We start from the raw sequence: 22,723 nt of genomic DNA, 5'->3' as shown, positions 1-22,723 counted from the left end.
GAGGAGCGAGGGTGATGAGCTCTCCAACCCCAAAGATTATTAGCAGCCTGAAGCTGTTAAAGGAAGAAATCTCAAAAAAGATAATCCTGGGGAAGGAAGGGTGGGGTGTGGGTAAGGAGCACGTGTTAGCTGGGAGAAGCCACCTGGAGATACTTAAGGCACCACTGGGAGGGACCCTCTTATGGGGAGGGATTGGGAATAAGAGCAAATTGAAGAAACCCTGCCTTGCTTCTCCTCTGGTCCTAAAGCTACATCCTGATTCTTCTGCCTTTAAACCCACTGCTGGCTTCTCTGCCCTCAGTTATGGAACCTGTCCCGTGTCTGCATCCTCCTCCACCAGCTTTTCATCCCTTCTCTCCCTCAGGCCTCGGTCCACTGGCCCTCAGCCCTGGATCCTCTCCCAGGGGTCACACTACTAAACCTGGTCCTGTGGGCAGCCACTCAGCCATCTTGGATCCCTAGTTCAATGTAATGCTTCCTGTAGCCGCTTAGTAATCAATCCCTTTTCTACAACTGCCAAGGAGTCTTTGTAACCAAGGCTATATCTATTTTGAATTCTGTGAAAGTTAACAATCTGCTTAAAAAGTTACAATCTGCTAAAAAAAAATAGCACTCCATCTTGACCTTCATCCTCAGTCCCCTGCCACTGCAATTATTTGTTTATTACCAGATCCTTCTTTCTGCTTAAACATCTTCTTCACAGTCTGGCAGGCTGAGCCATCCCCAAGGCACACACCACAGCGGTCCTCCGTGGCGTTGGAGTCGATCTCATAATCGCAGCCAACCATCTGCAGGGAAGAGAGGTTAAGGATGAGGGACACGGGCAGGAGATGCCACACCTGCCCTGGACCTCTGGCTCTTCTTCCCCCTTTACTCTGGACAAGATCAGGGCTGAAGGCAGGTACATGTGTTTTACACTTGTTATGTTACATACAAAATGTACACACTAGTCATTGTTCCTATATCAGATATTGACTATAGAGTTGGTGGCCAAGATAAATACTTGGTGTCCAAGAACAACTGGAAAGGGCCCTAAAACACTAACTCCCATGGATTAGAACACAGAAATACTGAACACTGACTTGTACATGGCAGGTGGTGGTGGTGATTTAGGCTCTGAGTCATGTCCGACTCCTGCAAGCCCAAGGATTGTAACCTACCAGGCTCCTCTGTCCATGGGATTCTCTAGGCAGGAATACTGGAGTGGGTTGCCATTTCCTCCTCCAGTACATGGCAGGGCTGTTCATCGCAGCACTGTTTATAATAGCCAGGACATGGAAGCAACCTAGATGCCCATCAGCAGACGAATGGATAAGGAAGCTGTGGTACATATACACCATGGAATATTACTCAGCCATTAAAAAGAATTCATTTGAATCAGTTCTAATGAGATGGGTGAAACTGGAGCCCATTATACAGAGTGAAGTAAGCCAGAAAGATAAAGACCAATACAGTATACTAACGCATATATATGGACTTTAGAAAGATGGTAATGATAACCCTATATGCAGAACAGAAAAAGAGACACAGATGTACAGAACAGACTTTTGGACTCTGTGGGAGAAGGCAAGGGTGGGATGTTTCGAGAGAACAGCATCAAAACATGAATATTATCTAGGGTGAAACAGATCAGCAGCCCAGGTTGGATGCATGAGACAAGTGCTCAGGCCTGGTGCACTGGGAAGACCCAGAGGGATTGGGTAGAGAGGGAGGTGGGAGGGGGGATCGGGATGGGGAATACATGTAAATCCATGGCTGATTCATGTCAATGTTGGCAAAAACCACTACAATATTGTAAAGTAATTAGCCTGCAACTAATAAAAATGAATGGGAAAAAAAAAAGAATAAAGAATAGAAATGGAGTCTATAAAGAAACATTTCCTTTTCCTGGTGGTGACCAGAGCAATACTCAAAGCATCCACTGATGATAAAGGAAATACTGCTTAGAGAGAAACAAGGTATACATTGAATGGGTCTGCAGTTTCCCCTGAGTGAGAAGCAAAATTAAAAACAGTTTCAAAAACAAAACAGTGAAAAACATCTTAGAATCAAGAGTCATTGGAGCAGCAAATCTCTTTCAGATGTGCAAACCTCACGCCCTCTCCTCTCTAATGAGATTCCCAGGGATGATGCAATGGCTATAGTCATCATCACCTACAGTCGGTCACTCACTCCCTTTACTTTCCTGGTTTCATGCTGAGACCACTCCAGTCCCACACAGGATGAGATCTCAGACATGCAGACCCACATCAGACTCTAGGGAGCCTCCTATGATCCCAGCCCCTACCACACGTCACACTTATCATATCCCAGCCATCCTGACCTCCTTCCTTCCAGCTCCATGGGAGAAACGGGTTGTTTCTCCCCTGAGCCAGGACTAATCTTGCTCATGTGCCTGGACCTGATCCCTTCTCAGTGTTCTGTCCATTGGTCCTTCTCAGCCATCACCCTTCCCTCTCCACTGGTTCCTTCTCCTCTGCTTACTGCCGGGAGCCAACACACGAGACCCTACCCATGACAAGGTCACGAGGAGAAAGCCTGACAGGCAAGGCAGATCAGGTTTTCAGGGATTCCGAAAAGCTGCCCTCGGCGCTCACCTTAAAGATGATATCTGTCTTTCTGATGCCTGCCTCAATAGACTACTCCCTAATTTCTATGACACAGGCAGAAGGCCTTCCCTGATCTCTTCCCAAATAAGAATCAATTTAGAACTTTAATCAATAAGTTTCCCAGGTGGTGGTATTTTATGAGATTATCCAGGGTGAAAGGAGTGTTTTAATTTAAACTCCTTTGCTGGTAGTTTGTTAGCCAAATGCATTTATGCCCTTGGTACTAATATGCATGACTGCTCATAATACCCTAATCATAAAACAGCATAAAGAACCTGGTCATAGAAAGGCCCTAATAGACATAGAGCCTTTTTAAGGGGTGAAGGAGTCCTATTAGAAAACATAAGAAAAATTATTCTAAAAGTGGTTATTGGGTTAACATTTGCTTGCTGTGTTTTTACTCTTAATGTGCTAAGGTTGTGTTATGGAAACCATTGTTAATATAGTTAAAGATCTAGAAAAATAAGAGCTTAGCCCTAGTGTGGTAACAATGAGATGGTTGTTAATTGTCAGCCAGGAGTGCTAGGTAAAAGCTGCCTCACCAAAGTCGCAGAGTCAATGTGGGATAAACTTCTTAGATAAACTCAATTGACAACTTCTGCAGAAGGATTAATTTTTATGTAAACAAGTTTATACTTCTACTCTGTACTGTTGCCCTATGAGACTGCTACCTTTCAGTTAAGGTCACCATAGAAACAGAAAATAGGTTTACATTCACCTGACTTGCATAAAATGTCAAAAGGCCCCAAGGCCAGAAGATAATGTACAAGACCCTCATAAACAAAGAAGTATGCAGAAAACATCCTGGTTTCGTGAAGAACAAGCTGATGTAATGTTAAACTATCTTCCCCTTAGAAATGTACTAATTTAGGGTATAAAAGCTACGGTAAAAAATAAAGCATTGCCAGACCCTGCCAGACTCAGCTGCATCCCCCGTCTCGTCTCTCTCTCTCTCTCTCTCTCTCTCTCTCTCTCTCTCTCTCTCTCCCCCTCGCAGACTTGGCCCTATCAAGGCTGGTCTCACGTGTCCTCTCTCGCTGACACCGTTCATCCTGAGGGTACCCCCTGGATCCTGCCGAGGCTGGACTCCAGCAGCTTACCAGTACAGCCATGTCTTTCCCATCCAATTCCCATACTGGAAAAGGAGAGTAATTAAACTTGGGGTGTTTGGTGGCATCAGATACCAAGAATGGTAACATTTGGATGGAAAAGTCATGAAACATGTGAGCTTCGGCTGAAGTCCTTTGTCGCTGGCTCTTGTCTATGGCTTATATTCCTTAACCATATTTCAATGATAGAAAGAGGGAAAACCACACCTTATTCTCTTAGTGGGATTTTTCTTTTCTGTTTGGGAAGAAGAATTGTGCCCAAGTAGTTTTTTTCTCTCTCTCAAAGATAAGTGCCTTTCTTATTTTAAAGCCACCTTGAATCGACTGAAAGGAATAACCATTTAGGTCTTAAAATACACTCTCCCTCCACTAGCTAAATAGAGAATGAATGCCCACAGATAGAAAATAGCACCATTCCTCAGCTTAACCATCTCTGACTTTCTTTATGTTTGAAGATTGTGCCACTTGACCCAATTGGGAAAAACAAAATGCTAAGAGATTTAAAAAAATTACGCTAATCACGATGGAAAGGGAAGAAACAGTCTGGATATGTGCCTTCAGTGGCCATAGGTAAAATGCCAGCCTTTTACAATGATGTATTTATGTGAAGCTTGGTCATCCTCTAATAAGTTAAACTTTACACATCCTATCCCCAGGGACTTCATTTCTTCACTGATTTGGAACAAGCCAGGGAAATATACTTTGCAACATAATAAAGTGTTTTTAAAAATCTCTACCAAGAGGCGATGGATAAAAAATGTGAAGAGGGACTTCCCTGGTGGTCCAGTGATTAAGACTCTGAGTTTCCACTGTAGGGGCCATGGGTTAAATCCTTGGTTGGGGAAATAAGACCCTGCAAGCAGCATGGAGTGCCAAAAAATAGTGGAAAAATATGAAGAAAAAGGAAAGAAGTTCAGAAAAACAAACCCTTGAGTGCATCCTTCTCCTCCACCAATATCTGCCTGCATCCCTCAGGGGGCAGGGGTGGGGAAGGAAACACCCCCGTCAGATGCTGACCCGGGGCACAGTGCATGGTGCTCGTGGAGACTTCACCCTCTGCTCCTCTAGCAGCTGCGCACAGCGCGGTCAACACTGAACTGAGCACAGAACCGAAGGTTTGGAAGGTAGAAGCCGGTCCTCCTGGCTATACAGAACCTGGAAGGCTCTCAGGGGAAAACGAACAGACATCCCTCTCTTCCGTGCCCTGTGAGCTGGCAACAGGGCTATGATAGATAATACTGTCTTTCTGCCTTCAGCAGATCAGAGAGGGCTTTGCTGCTGCTACCAATGTAACAACGACTTCAGGAAGGCTCTCCTCCCTGTGACTTAAAAGGGCAGACAGCCACCCCACAAGCTGCGTTTCTTTACAAAAGGAAATCACTCTAATTTCCTATCATTATTTCTTTTTTGAAAAAAACAAACAGCTTTCTTGGGGATGCGGCTGATATATAAAATACTATACATATTTAATTTTATAATTTGATGAGTTTGGACTCATACGAACACCTGTGAAACCATCACCACGATCAAGGCAATAGATATATCCATCAGCTCCAAAAGTTTCCTTGTGTCCCTTTTTTGTGTGTGTGGTAAGAACACTTAACATGAGATCTACCCATTTCATAATTTTTAAGGGGACAATACAGTGTTGTTAACCACAGGCAATGCGTTGTATAGCAAAGCTCGACCACACTCATCTTGCGTAAGTGAAACTTTATACTTGTTGAACAGCAACTGTCCATTGTTCCCTCAGCAACCACTGTTCTCTTCTCTGCCTCAGTGAGTTTGACTATTTTAGCTTCTCCTATATGTGGAATCCAGTAGCATTTGTCTTTCTGCGATTGACCTGTTTCACTTAGCACAATTGTTCCTAGGTGCATTCATATTGCCAAAATGACATTCACTTCTTTTTTAAAGTTGAACAATATTCTATGATAGGCATATACCACATTTTCTTTATCCATTCATTTGTTGATGAACATCTGGGTTGTTTCCATCCATATCTTGACTAGTGTGAATAATGTCACTATGAGCTTGGGAGTACAAATGTCATTTCAATATCCTGATTTTATTCTTTGGATATATACCTAGAATTGGAATTGCTAGGTCTGCGTGCTGCGATTCATGGGGTCTCAAAGAGTTGGACACGACTGAGCGATTGAACTGAACTGAATGGTAAAAATTAAATTTTAATCAAAAATTAAATTTAATTTAATTAAAGGTAAATATGTATTTAAGTATTTTAATTTAATCAAAATTAAATATTTAAATTTAATTAAAATGAAATATTATAATTTAATTAAAACCAAATATTTTAATTTAATTAAAACTAAATTATTTTTAATTTTTTGAGGAACTTCCATACAGTTTTCCATAGTGGCTGCATCACTGTACATTCCCTCCAACAGTGCACAGGATTCCAATTTCTCCACATCCACACCAATACTCACCATCTTATGTGTGTTGGTAACAGGCATTCTAACTGTTGTGGTGGTATCTCATGAGTTTCACTTGTATTTCTCTATGTTTAATGATGTTGAGCACCTTTTCATGTTTCTGTTGGCCATTTGCATATCTTCTTTGAAGAAATGTCTATTCAAGTCTTTTGTTCATTTTTAAATCAGGTTATCTATTTTTCTGCCATTGAATTGTAGGAGTTTCTCATATGTTTTAGATATTAACTTCTTATTGTATATATAGTATGCAAATTTTTCTCCCATACTCTAGGTTACCTCTTTACTCTGATGGCTATTTCCTTTCCTGTGCAGAAGTGTATCACCAATTCTTGACCCTGTCATCTGAACTGAGGAGTATCCTATCTTGAGTATTACGAAGAGAAATCAGGTCCCAGTCTTTTACTGGGGCTTTTACCCCTATGTAAGTGAATAAGTGGAGAAGGCAATGGCACCCCACTCCAGTCCTCTTGCCTGGAAAATCCCATGGATGGAGGAGCCTGGTAGGCTGCAGTCCATGGGGTCGCTAAGATCCGACTGAGCGACTTCACTTTCACTTTTCACTTTCATGCTTTGGAGAAGGAAATGGCAACCCACTCCAGTGTTCTTGCCTGGAGAATCCCAGGGACAGGGCAGCCTGGTGGGCTGCCGTCTATGGGTTCACACAGAGTCAGACACGACTGAAGCGACTTAGCAGCAGCAGCAAGTGAATAAATAATGTATTTTCTTACCTAATTCTCATTTTTTCATCATGAGTTAACACTATTTTACTTAGGAAATTCTCATATAACTGAGGACTGAAATACCAACTGGTGCCTTGACCTAATCCACTGAGAATGTCATTATTTTTTTCTGCAGTCCCTTGGCAAAGGCAGAGACTGGAAGAATGCCTAGTGCCAAGATGAGATTCATTCCTAGCCAATGGAACATAAGTGTGATGATAGGGCCAGTTATACTTAACTGAGAACAGGTAAATGACATTATCCTTTAATAAATGGGACAGCAGCAATAATTTCCTCACCATAACATTGAGGGCCAGGAGCCTGGATCTGGTCTTCTGGAGAGATATTTGGCCCAGAGAAATTGACACCTGGGTGTTCAGCCAATCACTGAGTTGGCCAAAATGGCCACGAAAGAGAACAAAGAGAAGTCAGAAAGATTGTGAGAGCAATGAGAAAGGAAGCTGACTTAGGACAGGTAGGAAGACTGTCAGGTAAGACTGGGGACTCAGCTGGGGTTAAAGACATTGATTTATAAGGGCACAAATTCACCAAGTTGAATTATTATTTTAAGAAGTGTACAGTAGACTTATTATAAGAGCAAAAATCATTATGGTGGGTTGATCAAAATCAGGATCCTGGGGTGAGAGGCTGACGGATGGCTAAGAGAAGACTAGGGGATGGTTGATGTGATAGTTCAAGGCATCATGGCTGTTCGGGAAGGAAATTAAGCCAAAGCTGTACTGATTGGGAGAAAAGGGAAGAGCAAAGAACAGAAAGTCAGAGAGCTGGTTACCGAGAGAAAGGGTGAGCAAGCTGGAAGGCTGGTATCCTGTCTTAGGACAGCAGGTAAGACTGCAGCGCTGGGACGGTAGGAAGAGGGGTGGGAATATCTGTTCATGCATTTAAAAGCTTATTGCATGTCATAGCTGTGATTCAAAATAGATGACATCCTGAAAAGTTATTGTTTAAATCTGTATCCATGATAAACAATCTTAGAAGTTCAGAGAATAGAAAGGCCAGAGATAAACCCATGCGTTTATGGTCAGTTAATGTGACAAAGAAGGCAAGAATATGCAATGGGAAAAAGATTCTTCAATAAGTGGTGCTGAGAAAACTAGACAGCTACATGTAAAAGAGTGAAATTAGAACATTCTCTAATATCATATACAAAAATAAACTCAATATGGATTAAAGACCTAATTGTAAGACCAGATACTCAAAAACTCTGCGAAAACACAGGCAGAACACTCTTTGACATAAATCACAGCAATATTATTTTGGATCCTTCTCCTAGAGTAATGGAAACAAGAGCAAAAATAAACAAATGGGACCATATTAAACTTAAAAGCTTTTGCACAGCAAAGGAAACCATAAAGAAAATGAAAAGACAACCTCTGGAATGGGAAAAAATATTAGTAAATGAGGCAACTGACAAGGGATTAATTTTCAAAATAAGCAAACAGCTTATACAGCTCAACAGCAAAATAAATAAATAGAAGACCTAAATAGACATTTCTTGAAGAAGATAAACTGATAAGCACATGAAAATACACTCAATGTCACTAATTAGCCAGATGCAAATCAAAACTACAAGTGAGGCATCACCTTACACTGGTCAAAATGGCCATCACTGAAAAGTCTACAAATAATAAACGCTGGAGTGGGTGTAGAGAAAAGGTAACCATCCTACATCATTGGTGAGAATGTAAACTGGTGCAGCCACCTTGGAGAATACTATAGAGGTTCCTTAAAAAGCTAAAAGCAGAGTTGCCAAATGATCCAATAAGCCTATTCTTGGGCATATATCCAAAAAAACTCAAACTCAAAAAGACACATGCACCCCAGTATTCACAGCAACACTATTTATAGTAGTTAATGTGTGGAAGCAACCTACAGTGGATAAGAATCTGAACAAAAAAAAAAAAATATATATATATATATATATATAATATATATAATCCCTGGTAACTCAGCTGGTAAAGAATCCTCCCACAATACAGGAGACCCCAGTTTGATTCCTGGGTCCGGAAGATCCCCTGGGGAAGGCATAGGCTACTGATTCCAGTATTCTTGGGCTTCCCTAGTGGCTCAGACAGTATCTACCTGCAGTGTGGGAGACCTGGGTTCAGTCCCTGGGTTGGGAAGATCCCCTGGAGGAGGGCATGACAACCCACTCCAGTATTCTTGTCTGGAGAATCCCATGGACAGAGGAACCTGACAGGTTACAGCCCATGGGGTCGCAAAGAGTTGGACATGACTGAACAACTATGCATAGCACAGCACAGCATACTGAATTACTTTCCTGAATATTTGAAACACTGTAAATCAACTATACTTCAATAAAAAGTAAATTACATAAAAAGAAAGAAAAATACCAAGTTACCTAGGGAGAGATATTAGCCCAGGCCTATACTTCATATAAGATTCAACAGCAGAAGAAAGAAGAGCAATGTTTACAAAATTTAGGGGGAAATTTTGTAAAGAAAGGGGAAAGAATAAAAGCAAAATTATAAAATTTTATTTTATAAAATAAAATTTATACATATTTTTAAATGAGAAAGAACTCTGAGGATGCTGTATCCATTAATGCTTTCAAAAATCTAGCAGAAGATGGGTGTAAATCCTCCCCAAAAAAGGACAGGAGAAAATAATTTGACTGCAAATACCACTTTACTTAAAATCTTAGCCTTGTGTAGATACAGAGGGTAAATGAAATAGTAGAAAAAAAAATCAATAAATAGAAAAAAAATTCCCTTGACAACAAAATCTGCAAATCTAACATGCCAAAATGTTGGCAAGTATCATAATTTCAAAATAGCTAAATATATGAGTATAAGCAACTCTAGCAGGTATTTATATGACCATAAGCAAACATTTTCATATACACAAAGATGAATCAGACACCATATAAATTTTTTTCTAATGGCATAACTTTTTCTTTCAATACATGTTCAATTCCCTTTGGAAAAAACTGTATTAAGTGAATAAGAAGACTAACAAAAGCTGAAAATAACTACAATCTAGACCTTTAAAAGATAAATTGCATTTAGGCTATTAAGGTAAATTTGATTTGACATAATTTCTCAGCTTAAAAACTTAGCTCAGTGTGGTATAGACAGAAAGTGAGTAATTAATGTTTCTAAAAGGCCTTAACTGGTTTCCAGAAATAAAAAAGAGAATCTGACTATTCTATTAAGCTGATTTAATTGGCTTCAAGAGAGATACCCAACATCCCTTATGTTTCCGTTGAAACTACTTGCTTTTTTCCATCACAAGCTAAAGACAGTCTCTATACAGGCAAAGGTATTTAGGTCTAAAAGATAATTTTAGCATCACATTCATTTCTTGATGACTAAAGTTCTCAGCTCTAACAGCATATGGCAATCATCTGAGGAGTCTTAAAAATACCAATGCCTAGTCTCCACATCCAGGCAATTCTGAATTAATAGGGTGGCGATAGAGCCAGCCATCAGTAGGGTTTTTAAAAGCTCTCCAGCTGATTCTAATCGGCAGCCAGGCCTGAGAACCACTGTAGTAAATGGCCATGGGGCTGCTAGGGCCTAAATTAGCCAAACTTTTTCCCACTCTGGGGAACAGACCTGACCTAAAATATATTAATTATTTTTGGCTCTTTGTAGATATAATGGCAATTAGTGTGTCAGGAAGAGAATTTTGCCTAAGTTCGTTCTAATTTAGAGTCTGATTGTGACCTGCTGTTAGCTCACTTAGTCCTGGGAATCATATATTGCCTCCCCGTGCCTTGGTCAGGACTGGAATAAGTCCATCAGCAACTGCAGGGTGATAAATTCACCCTCCCAGGGTGCTAAACATTGATGGCCAAGATCTTCTCATGGTGATAACTCAGTCCAGTGGAAAAACTGTGACGATAACTTGCAAAAATGAGTAAAATATATTAAGAGTTTTTGGTGTGCCGTGGGCTCTGTTAAGAGCTTTACATCTAGATTAAACCTCATTTGATCTAAGAAGATATGTTAATATCTCAATTCTGTGAAAGATAACTGAGTCTTAAAAAGATGTAGAGTTACACAGCTTGGAAATAGTGGTATTGGGTTCATATTCTAGACCCTAAGCACTAAGCCATTATGCTTTACTAATAGTTAATTATTTTTATATAGCTTTTCTTTCATTGATTAAAAACACCTTCTTTTTATTTGTTTTTGGCCATGGTGCACGGCATGTGGGATCTTAGTTCCCTGACCAGGGATCAAACCTGTTCCCCCAGCTGTGGAAGCACTGAGTTTTAATCACGGGACCATCAGGGAAGTTCCCAAAAAACCTCCTCTTTAAACTGAGGTTTATGCCCAAGTACTGGATCTCAAAGCTTGTTTCTTAGTTCCTTGCAAAATAGACTGTAAGCAATGGGAGAAATTCCTCAGTGGTTGTACATGTAAAGGCATTAAAAAATCAGTTTGGTCACTAGGTCATGTCCGACTACTTGTGACCTCATGGACTGCAGCACGCCAGGCTGCCCTGTCCATCACCAACTCCCAGAGCTTGCTCTAACCCATATCCATTGAGTTGGTGATGCCAAGTCTGATAAAAAATCAGACCCAAGTAATTTATATAAAGGCAAGAGTTTCCTAATGGAGTCAATGTGAAAAGTTAAACTGATATCAGAAGACCTGCTTTATAATTATCTGTCATGCCATCTCTCTTCCTAAGGTGATCATGTTGGTGACCAAGGTGAATTAAATATCAAAATGCTTTGTGAAAAACACTATATGATTATTTATTAGTTTTTCCTCAAATTTACTGTTGGCAAGTAACCAGTGAGTAATTCAAAGCCACTGAAATAATTTGAGTTGCCTTTTCCTAATAATTCCTCCAAAGAATCATTCCTCTAAAGGATAATTTGATTCTTCTTCAATTTGACTCAGCTCCATGCCTGAAATATCACAGAGTGCATCAACAGCTCAAGAAATGAAGACAACAGCAGGAGGACATTTGGTTTCTAACTGTGACCTTGATGAACACTGAAAAGTCTTGTCTCACAGACTGTATAAAAATACCAGTCCACATGCAAATACCACAAAAGCAAAAGATTAAAACATCTAACTTTCCAAATTAATAAAAAAATCACGATTTTATAAAGTTGTAGATTAAGGAAACATACCCAATACCTTACACATGCCATTAATACAGACATTTCTGCTGTTGCCGCCTTCAAAGCAAGGGGTACCATCAATGACAGCATCCAGCATTTTCTCGGAAAAGTGGCCGTCGATGGGTCGGCAGTAGAGCTCACAAGGGCGTGCTGAAGTGAAAAAGAGACAAATCCTCGCGAGTTAGTTTCCCAGCTCAGCACCCTTCCCCCAGGATTTGTACACAGGACCCCCAGGTGTCATCAATCTGGATATTCCCATCTTCCACCTTTCTGTGACACATGCTGTAATGGGGACTTCTTTCTTTTAAAGAGGTTTACAACAAATTAAATTGGGAAGACTGCTTTAAAATGCTGTCTCTTGTTACAAATGAGGAAACCTTTCAACCCAATGTTGAACTGAGCTTCTAAAAATAAGGTACGGAGTATCTGGGGTTAACCCAGAAAATAAGTAATAGAAACCAGAGATGCAAGACTCCAGACAAGCATGATGCTTGCCTATTGTTTGCAGCAAAGTAAGCAGACCACTATGGGAGATGCTTCCATGGGGGCCAGCTCATTCCTAATACCACTGCCACTATCATAAACCAAACCAACAAATATTCTCCCTTACTCTCTTCAAGAAGTCCTTGGACATAGGTTTATAACCACACAGAAACAAAAGATCTGTGTTTTGTCCACAGCAGAAGCCACCCTGCTTATTACAGTGGTCTCTCCCACCATGCTAGGTCCTGCACTGAATCCATTCTAAGGCTCAATTTTCTGTTCCCTTGTGAATGAAGATGGGTGGTCTCCCACAGACAACTTTTCTAAAGATTTATTTAATAAAATTCATATCTATTTGTAAGTACAGAATAACCAGAAAAGGAGATAACTTTCAAAACATAAATTGCCTTAAAAATTTTAATAGGTAATACATGTACATGCATGCATGCTAAGTCGCTTCAGTTGTGTCCAACTCTTTGCCATTCTATGGATTGTAGACTGCCAGGCTCCTTTGCCTATGGGATTCTCCAGGCAAGAATACTGGAGTAGGTTGCCATGCCCTCCTCCAGGGGATCTTCCATGACCCAAGGATCGAATCCGTGTTTCTAAGGTCTCCTGCATTGGCAGGCAGGTTATTTACCACTAGGGACACCTAGCAAGCCCAATATTTGTAAATAATAAGAATTCAAATAGTAATTTTCTTTGAATATTATGTCTTTTTTTTTTTTAAGTGAAAAATCTAAGATTATCCCCTTCAGAAATGTCCTTTTGGGATCTCTTCTGGGTCTGTTTACTGAGGAAAGGACTGTTAATTTCTTGGTGTTGTGACCAGCTGAGGGCTTGATGAGACCAGCCATAAGTCCATTTGCCATGAACACACCTCAGTGTGGATGGGCCCCAAATGCAAGCCAGTGTCACAGTTCTAGGTACGGGTACCCAGGGATGCCATGATCCATGTGGTAAAGAAATAAAAATGTACAAGTTACACAAATCTAACTATGAGCAAAACTCAAACACGGAAACGGGAGAAATTTGAGTCAGAGCTTCTAAAGCATCTGCTCAAAACTTCAATGAGAAAGGTAAAAGTGAATAAAGAATACCAACTGATTTTATATAAAGTGCAGTGGATAAGTTGTCTGAGGATACGAATGAAGTTAACATGAGTTAGAGAGTTCACTCCAGAAAGCGCCAACAACAGAGGACCAGCAGACTCCAGGAGCAATGCATAAGCCAGGGGTACTGTAAATCTTCATTCCTGGCAGCATGATTAGCTCTGTCACTGCCTGAGCTGGAACAGAAGTGCTTGGAGGAGCCGCCTGAGAGCAATTCTGCTCTTTCAGAGATGAGAGCATCCACCCAGGTGTGCTGGGTCCAAGTGTGCTGGGAAGCAACTCAGGAAATATCAGGCTGTCAAGCGGAAGGATGGAGGCAGGGGAAGCACTTTTACATGAGGCTTTGATTTGAGCTTTAGAATTTAGATTTGAGATTTTGTATTGATATTGGGACACATTAAACCCAAAAAGAAAGCACCCCTGAATTATTGTAGAGCTTTTCTAAAGGAATTATCTGTTCCAGCCTGCTGGGGAGGGCTGGGACTAGAGGTGCCTAAACTGAAAAGTGAAAGTGAAAGTCACTCAGTCATGTCCGACTCTTCGTGACCCCATGGACTATACAGTTCATGGAATTCTCCAGGCCAGAATACTAGAGTGGGTAGCCATTCCCTTCTCCAGGGGGTCTTCCCAACTCCGGGATCAAACCCAGGTCTTCCACATTGCAGGTGGATTCTTTATCAGCTGAGCCGCTAGGGAAGCCCAGAGGTGCCTAAGGGTGCAAATTTTAAGAAAACACTCACTCTCAGGGCTGTAAAAATGGATCCTTGCAGCCAGTAAAAGCCCCATCCAAAGGCATTTTGAATTCCAAAGTAGTGAAGTTCCAATGTTTGCCTTGGTTATATTCCCTCTGGGCTTGTGCTGTTTGACTCACTTTCTGAAGGATAAAACTATTCAGAGATTTGGTGGGTGTTACTTATTTAGTGAGTTAACAGGAATTTTTGCTTGTTAAAATAACAGCCAGTGTATTACCTGAACATTATTTACCAGATCTTCTTGTGCTTTGCAGTCATTACGTTATCTCATTCTAACAATCACAATCACCCTAGGACGTTAGTTCTCTTATTATCTTCATTTAGAAGAGAAAATTTTAGGCCCAGAGAGATTAAGTGTTCCAAGAGCTCACAGTATGTGGGACACAGTAAAAGCTGATAGTCAGCTTAGCACTCACTCTATTAGCCCCTAACCTACACACACAGAATTATTTTTAACAAAAAAGAAATGCTTTAATGAGACCTTTAAAGTAACCACTCTTTTTGCTCTTAGACAATGCATTTATTCACGGATCACATCTGAGAAACAAACTTGGCAGAATACTCACTGAACTCCATTTTAAAAATCTTTCATGGGCTGATTCATATCAATGTATGACAAAACCCACTGGAAAAAATAATAATAATAATAAAAAAAAAATTAAAAAAAAAAAATCTTTCATGGGTCTTAAATATGGTGAGAATCACTAGCCTCTAGAGCCATGACTTCTACAGAGGGCAGAGACATAAAAATTCATGAAGGTCTAATATCACCTTGAGAAAGTTACTTACTCTTTCTGTGACTCAGTTCCTCATCTGAAAATTGGGGATAATGACATCTACTTTGCAGGGTAAATATGAAGATTAAGGCAGAGATTGTATGTAAAGCACTCAGCGTGGTACCTGGTATACATTAAGTGTTTAACAAATGACAGGTGTCATGGTTGTTGATTTCACCTCCTCATCATGACCTGGTGAATTCTGAAGGTCTTTGCCCTATAAGCTATGTATTTATTATTCCAAACCTCTTTCAGAACAGTCAAAAGACCTGTGTTTGTAATGCTGGCTCAAATTCTCTTTCCCACACATACACAAATCTTTCTTGAAATATCCTCTTCTCCTTCAGATTATTCCATGATGCCATTTCTAATCAATTCTGCACTGATTTCATGCTTTGATTTACTATTTGCTAACAATGGCTGTCTTGTCAATTTAATAGAAAGAATTCTGCACCCTGTTAGGTCAGTAGGTGGCCCCATGACGTTCCTTTTCTGTGACTCTGGACCCGGTTCAAAGCTCTTCCACCTCCACAATGCCTGTTGCGGTCTCCACAGCTCTGTGCTTCTAAGACTACAGATTTTACAATCCCCTTAACCAGACTGCGGTGTCCTCAAGAGCACTGCAGGCCTCTGCGCATTGATCAGCTACTACTGCCAAGCACACTGTGAGAAAGAGGAGCCAGGACAGGCTGGCGAGGGCCGAAAGGCATAGGAGGAGCAGAAGTAAGCATAACCTGGGAGTCTCTCCTCCACGCGATCTTTGGAGTTAGACTCATAGGGGTTTAAATCCCAGCCCTGATGCTTCCATCTTGCCCAGGACCTTCTTGCTCTTTGCATGGAAGGACTGACAGAGGATAACACCCTGAAACCTGGAATAAGGTATCTGGCATACAGCAGTTGTTTTAATGTGATTACCATTAACCTTTCCCAGTGTATACTAGTAGATTATGACACTCAGAAAAGGCTCTTAACCCATGAGTACTTAGTAACAGCCATGGCAGTGATCAACACTGTTAGGGAGAAACTTGTGGACAGAGTGGCAGAAAGATCGACTCCATCCTGAGAGATCATTCACTCAGTCATAAAAATGAGCCTTGAGGGGCTTCCCTGGTGGTCCAGTGGCTAAGAATTCACCTGCCAATGCAGGGGACATGGGTTTGATCTCTGATCTGGGAAGATCCCCACGCCCTGGTCAACCGAGCCCAGGCGCCACAACTACTGAGGGCTGCATGCCTTAGAGTCTGTGCTCAGCAACAGGAGAAGTCACCGCAGTGAGAAACACAGAGCAGCACTCCCCTCTCTGCAACTAGAGAAAGCCCGCATAGCAGCAAAGACCCAGCACAACCAAAAGCAAATTTTTAAAACTATATATTAAAAAAATGAACCTTGAACTTAGAGACAGGGGTCAAGGATGTTCATGGCAGCTGTTTATCCAGGAAGAAAGAGACACATCAATTAAGCTGCATTTACATAACGGAAGGCTAATGCAGTCACTAAGAGGAATAAAGTAATAGTTTTCCACTCCATGAGTGAGTAAGTCGCAGAACTGGCAAAATATGAGTCCATTTGTGTGTAAACGGAAATCTGCTGTTAACAATACTTGCCTCTGAGGAATAAGTGTGCTGGGCTAAGAAGAATTCATTTTTATTTCATTTTATTATATACACTTGCATTTTTAAATAAGAAGCATACATTTTTTTTTATAAATAATATCTTGACCCTCAATCAAGACAATGGAGGAGGTCTCATTCCATGAAGAAATGCCCTCATTTCAAGACTTCCTTTCATCTTCCTTCTGTGATACTGGATTAGCATATTCTTTGCGGTTAGACAGGCTAACTGAAGTACACTGCAAGGAAGAAACACAGATTTCTATGGAACCTAAGCACAGTGGCCTATGGAGTCTTAGGGTTTCCATAGTGGCTTAGTGGTAAAGAATCTGCCTGCAATGCAAGAGTTGTAGGAGATAAGGGTTCGATCCATGGGTAAGAAAGATCCTCTGGAGAAGGAAATGGCAACCCACTCCAGTATTCTTGCCTGGGAAATCCCATGGACAGAGGAGCCTGGAGGGCTACAGCAAAGAGTTGGACAGCTGAGCAGGCACTATGGAGTCTAAGAATACCTAGTAAATAATCTGTGCTAAAAGCAAGGGCAAAGCACAGACCCACTGCTCTGACCCCCAGAACCTGCACACCTATGCCCCACCGGCGTGCCCAAGGCCAGAAGGAACCTGTACTTGAAAGCAGCCATTGTGAATTTAAGGTTCCGGGTTCTGAGGCAGTTTTCAAGGCAGCCCTGGAGTCCTGTCTCCCTGCCCTTTCCTCTGGCCTCTGTCTTTCACGGTGTTCTGAGTAATGTCATCAGGTGGGCCTGTGACACAGGGCCCTACATAAGGGGGTAAGAGGAGCAATGGATAGTCTTAGTTCTCCAAGGTCACCACAACTATCAGAGAGTCTGTACCAGACACCGAACTCACTACTTCCACAATATCCACAGAGTGGAGTGTCTTACCACCTCATCTTTCTTCACACATCCTTTTCGTCCAGCTCATGTGGTGTTTCCCCTCCAGATTTTCGATGCATTTACAGTTCAGCTGAGTGAAAACTCTAAAACTAATGGACTGTTGAGCTCTGCCCTCACGCTGTCTGATTAATCCTCTCAAAGGAAGCTGAGGGAACTGAATGTACTCTCTGAATTGAAGGCTGCATTTTCAATTCTGCTGAAACAGGGCAGCCCAACGTTTTTGGATAATGATCTTCAGAAGTGATCATTAGAAATGAAACTAAAACTTGCTAAGAGGGATACACACGACTTCTTAGGTCAAGGAAAAGTTTGCATCTCACGTCCCGTCAGTAGGTTGCAATTTGAATTTCACCATTTAAAAAGTGTTTTCATAGTTAATGTTTAGGCTACAGAGTGTAGCCTGGGCTAACTCTTGGCTCTATTGTATAGTATGAATTTAGGAAGTTATTTATTCTCTAAATCTATTAGCATATCCATAAAAATTAGGTCAAAAACTTAAATTTCCACATAGGATTTTCTTACGAAGTTAAAATTAAGAAAATACATATAAAGTGTTGAGTGAAATATGTGTACAGAACAAATAATGATATAAGTTTAATATAAGCTGTTCTCATTGAAAGAAAGTGTTAGTTGCTCAGTCGTGTCTGAGTCATTGTGACCCCATGGACTACAGCCCGCCAGGCTCCTCTGTCCATGGAATTCTCCAGGTAAGAATACTGGAGTGGGTAGCCACTCTCTTCTTCAGGGAATCTTCCCTGAGGCAGGGACTGAACCTGGGTCTCCTGCATTTCGGGCAGATTCTTTACCGACTGAGCCACCAGGGAAGCCATCTGTTCTCATTATCAGGCAGTGATAAGTTTTTCTGTAAAGTAGCAAAAAAAATGTGCTGCCTTGTTTTTAAAGGCATCAGTTTATTTTCCCCACATAACAGAAATTTGGGGGCTATCCTCCTTCTGTCTTCCTCTTGGCTGTCTGAGTGTGGTTGCAATAGGGCAAGAAGCAAGAGAAGAGTGAAAGGCCGAAAGATGGGATTGGGGCTGAGGGCAGCTGCATCAAAACCATTAAAACCCTTCTCAGAGGCCTGACCCAGTGAGGCTGCCCTCTTTATCTCTTTGGCTGAAATTGGGGCTCCTGGAAATACAGATTAGACAGTCTTCTACTTATCCCTTTTCAATTGTAGAGGAAAGTGAAGGGGAGGTGGGCTGTGAATGGTTTTGAGGTGTCCACAAACATCATCCTTATTATGCCATCATTTTCCCTCCTGAAGCCACAGATTCCTAGTTTGTGAAATGAGAGGCATCTGGCTAGAAGATATCCTGGGATGCTCACCACACTGACATTCTCATTTAAACACTGGGTCTTCATTGCCATGAAAAAGAGCTTTCTCTCTTGCGGCAGCTACTCTAGTTGCAGCGCCCAGGCTACTCATTGCCGTGGCATCTCTTGTTGTGGCACACGGGGCTCAGTGGTTGGTGCATGACCCACTGTGGCAACTCTGAAGGTCCTTCCAGCTGTAGAGTTCCCCATGGGCGTGGAGAAGCCCTCAGTTGAGACCGCACTGTAGCCTGGGTTCTGTCCCTGCCTGACCCCCTTTCCTTCCCTCTTCTTCTGCACCTGTTGAACTTCCTACATGCTAGTATCCATCTCAGAACCTGTTTCCTAGGGAATGTAACTATGACAATTAAAGATGTTCCTGAAAGATCCTATTTCAGGAGATGCAGACTGAGGTCCACCCTCATGTCAGATCCTCCACATTGGCTGGAAACCTCACTGGCAGCAAGCATTACTAGGGCTGAGATATTTAGAAGCAACGGCTAAAAAATTAGCCTTAATGAGGAGCTATTTGGAGGTGCTGAGAAAAACATCCAAAAAAAGGAATAGAGATTCCAAGAAAGTGATAGCACCAAGATAAGGTCTTGGCCATCCCCTAATAGAAGATGAAGGACATAAACATATCTGATTAACATGGGCTAATCAAGTCCCTAAGAATCTACATAAATTCGTGTAAGTATCTCAGTTTCTTAATCAAACAGACTTTATTCTTCAATTCCACCTGCATTATATAAGACACTGTAAGCCTGACTAAGTTACTGTCCTCTCTGTGACGAAGTTTCTTCATCTCTGGAGGATGGGGATGGGGGTGAGTGAGAAAACATATAGCCACAGCTCTTCAAGTTGGTGCTTCCATGAATGTGATCAAGGGGAGTTTGGCTGCCTTTTTTTTTTTTTCCCCCGCCAGGAGAGATGATAAAGAAATTTGTCTATGTTGGAAAGTAAGTTGATCTAAATTAGTACTTTTCAAACCCTTTAGGCAGAAGAATTATTTTTCTTTTTTCAAATAAGATCTTGCAAATAAAATAGACAAAAATCAGAATTTTAGGAAGCATAAATTTCGTAAGTTCAAGTATATAATGCTTAAAAATAGTTCAGTGGGATCCAAAGAGACTATTAAGATGAACAGAAAAGTTTGAAATCAAGTTTACAGATGGCAGTTACAGACTTATATGGTTGCAGCACCTAACTTTTTTCTATGGGTTTTTTTGTTTGTTTGCACATGCGTGAAGTTCAGTCATGCCTGACTCTGCTACCCTATGGACCATAGCCCGCCAGGCTCCTCTGTCTATGGGGATTCTCCAGGCAAGAATACTGGAGTGGGTTGCCATGCCCTCCTCCAGGGGATCTTCCCGACCCAGGGAAAGAACTCAAGCCTCTTAAGTCTTTGCACTGGCAGGCGGGTTCTTTACCACTAGTGTCAACATTTGTTTGTTTGCACAGCATTGAAAAATCTTGACTCACACAAACAGCTGTAAATGGTAACAGTTTAGAACAACTTGATCTGTAATCTCAGGATATTTCTCAGTTGAATTGTATTGATGGGAGACTTTTATTCCAAGGTCTGTAGAAAACCAAATTAATATGTATGAGTTAATATACTGATGGCTTTTCATACATTAAAACTCAACATATACTATTTTTTGAATGTAAGCATTATTCCTTACTATATTTTAAAAAATTAACTTTGCAATTAAATTAATTAGAGAATGAAAATAGAATCAAACATTTTTGGAAGCCCTGGAACAGAATTTGAAAACTACAAGGTTTGATGGAGTCTCTATGCTTATTCCAAATGTTTGAATCTATGATTATTCTTCTGCCGCTGGCTACTTAGCAAATCTGCAAAAACTCTGCTGTACATTGAGTTTACCCTCTTGTGGCTTCTAAGGGAAGCCTGGGAAAGTGTAAAGTACTCACTGCCTGGCACAGCTCGAGTGCTCTGCACATAGCTGTTGTCATGAACACCACATTGTTGTCAGCAAGGATGACCATCAACTAAGCAACTAATAGCAACTCTGTAGTACAGAGTTTGATGGGGGACAGAAGTCAGTGTGTTGGTCAAGGTGGTAGCTACTCAGTTTAGAGCTCAAATAATATCACAGGAGCCTATAAGAAAACCACTGAGATGGAGAATGGAGGCTCACAGCCCAGGCAGACGAATTAAGCAGATGGCACTCAGTATAATTCCCTCACATGGTATACACAATCTCAATACCAGTTACAGATGCAAAATAATCACTCCAAAAGTGAATGAAATCTGTCTACTTTTATAACTCTCATTTCTTTAATACCTACTGCTATGTTATGCAAAACAGAGGCACACAATTTGATGCTGTTCAGTCACTAAGTCATGTCCAACTCTTTGCGACTCAATGAACTACAGCACCCCCAGACTTCCCTGTCCTTCACTATCTCCCTGAGTTTGCTCAAACTCATGTCCATTGAGTCAGTGATGCCATCCAACCACCTCATCCTCTGTCATCCCCGTCTCCTCTTGCCCTCATTCCTCCCAGCATCAGGGTCTTTTCCAATTAGTAGGCTCTTCACATCAGGTGGCCAAAGTATGGGAGCTTTAGCATCAGTCCTTCCAATGAATATTCAGGGTTGATTTCCTTCAGGATTGACTGGTTTGATCTCCTTGCTGTCCAAGGACTCTCAAGAGTCTTCTCCAACACCACAGTTCAAAAGTATTAATTCTTCGGCACTCAGCCTTCTTTATGGTCTAACTCTCACATCCATACATGACTACTGGAAAAACCATAGTTTTGACTATACAGACCTTTGCCAGCAAAGTGATGTCTCTTCACACAATCATTGCTTATAAACCAATGAAAAGTTAAGCTGGACCAAATCTTTTTATTCTAAATCTGGCTACTTGAACCATCAGAGTCCAGCTGATGCGAATCCAACCCTGAATCTGGCAGGTGTGGGGACTCCAAACTGAGCACCTGTCACAACACTGAGGCAGCTATGCCATTTTAGTTCTGCTCATTCAGGGTCTCTAGTACTACTGATGCAACTAGTTCCAACAAAGCAGAATTTCCAAAATATAGGTAGTACCAACTGTCTATACCTTTCATTACTATTTTTTTTTTTTTTTTGCACCCACATGAGTACATACAAGAGCTTTTCTGTATTCAGGTGCTTAGATCAGGAAGTAAAATTGAACCAAAAACCAAATGACTCACTCCTCTAGAGCATGAATGACACTAAACAATGGGAGACAAAGAGCAGATGTCACCCATGACAACCAACAGCCATCAGGGTATTTTGGAGACACAAAGTAGGAAAAGCACTTTTTTCCAAAAGCAATTGACTGTATCATTTTCCTAACAGTCCAAATATGTAATTTTCATTCACTGGCCAACACCTGGGAGTCCTCTTGTGTTCTATTATACTGGACTTCAGAAGCTTAACAATCACACACAAAAGAGATGTGGTTACTTTTCACTATGTTGTTTCAAATTTCCTTAATTCAGGAGCATCTTTTCTTTCATTCTCTACTGGAATAACAACGAAGAACACAGATCCTCTTTGATACTATAGTTAAAGGTCAATGGTTCTTCCTCACTTTCAGAAGAAAATGTGTCACTGGTGCTGATTCAGGAGAAACACTGCCAAGGCTGCTGCTCCATTATCCAACTTCACTATGCCCTCATCCTCTGATATGCCTCCTTTAGATGCCTGACTTTACATTGTACCCTTATGTGGCACTAGTGGTAAA

General features: G+C 41.2%; 1 protein-coding gene across 1 annotated transcript in view; it reads right to left on the bottom strand.

Moving 5' to 3' along the window:
- The window catches only part of ADAMTS12 (ADAM metallopeptidase with thrombospondin type 1 motif 12), a 376,425-nt gene that overhangs the window by 111,118 nt on the left and 242,584 nt on the right, over positions 1 to 22,723 (bottom strand). Inside the window, exons 13-14 of the mRNA XM_061129264.1 lie at positions 12,035 to 12,168; positions 668 to 788 (exon numbers count right to left, since the gene is read on the bottom strand). Of these exons, the coding sequence (XP_060985247.1) occupies positions 668 to 788; positions 12,035 to 12,168 (255 nt within the window). The remainder of the gene's footprint in view (positions 1 to 667; positions 789 to 12,034; positions 12,169 to 22,723) is intronic.

This window comes from Dama dama, chromosome 25 (genome assembly GCF_033118175.1).
Source record: "Dama dama isolate Ldn47 chromosome 25, ASM3311817v1, whole genome shotgun sequence".
NCBI classification, from domain to species: domain Eukaryota; kingdom Metazoa; phylum Chordata; class Mammalia; order Artiodactyla; family Cervidae; genus Dama; species Dama dama.
Note: the sequence above shows the minus strand (reverse complement) of the source record. Positions and strands in the feature narration are given on the sequence as shown.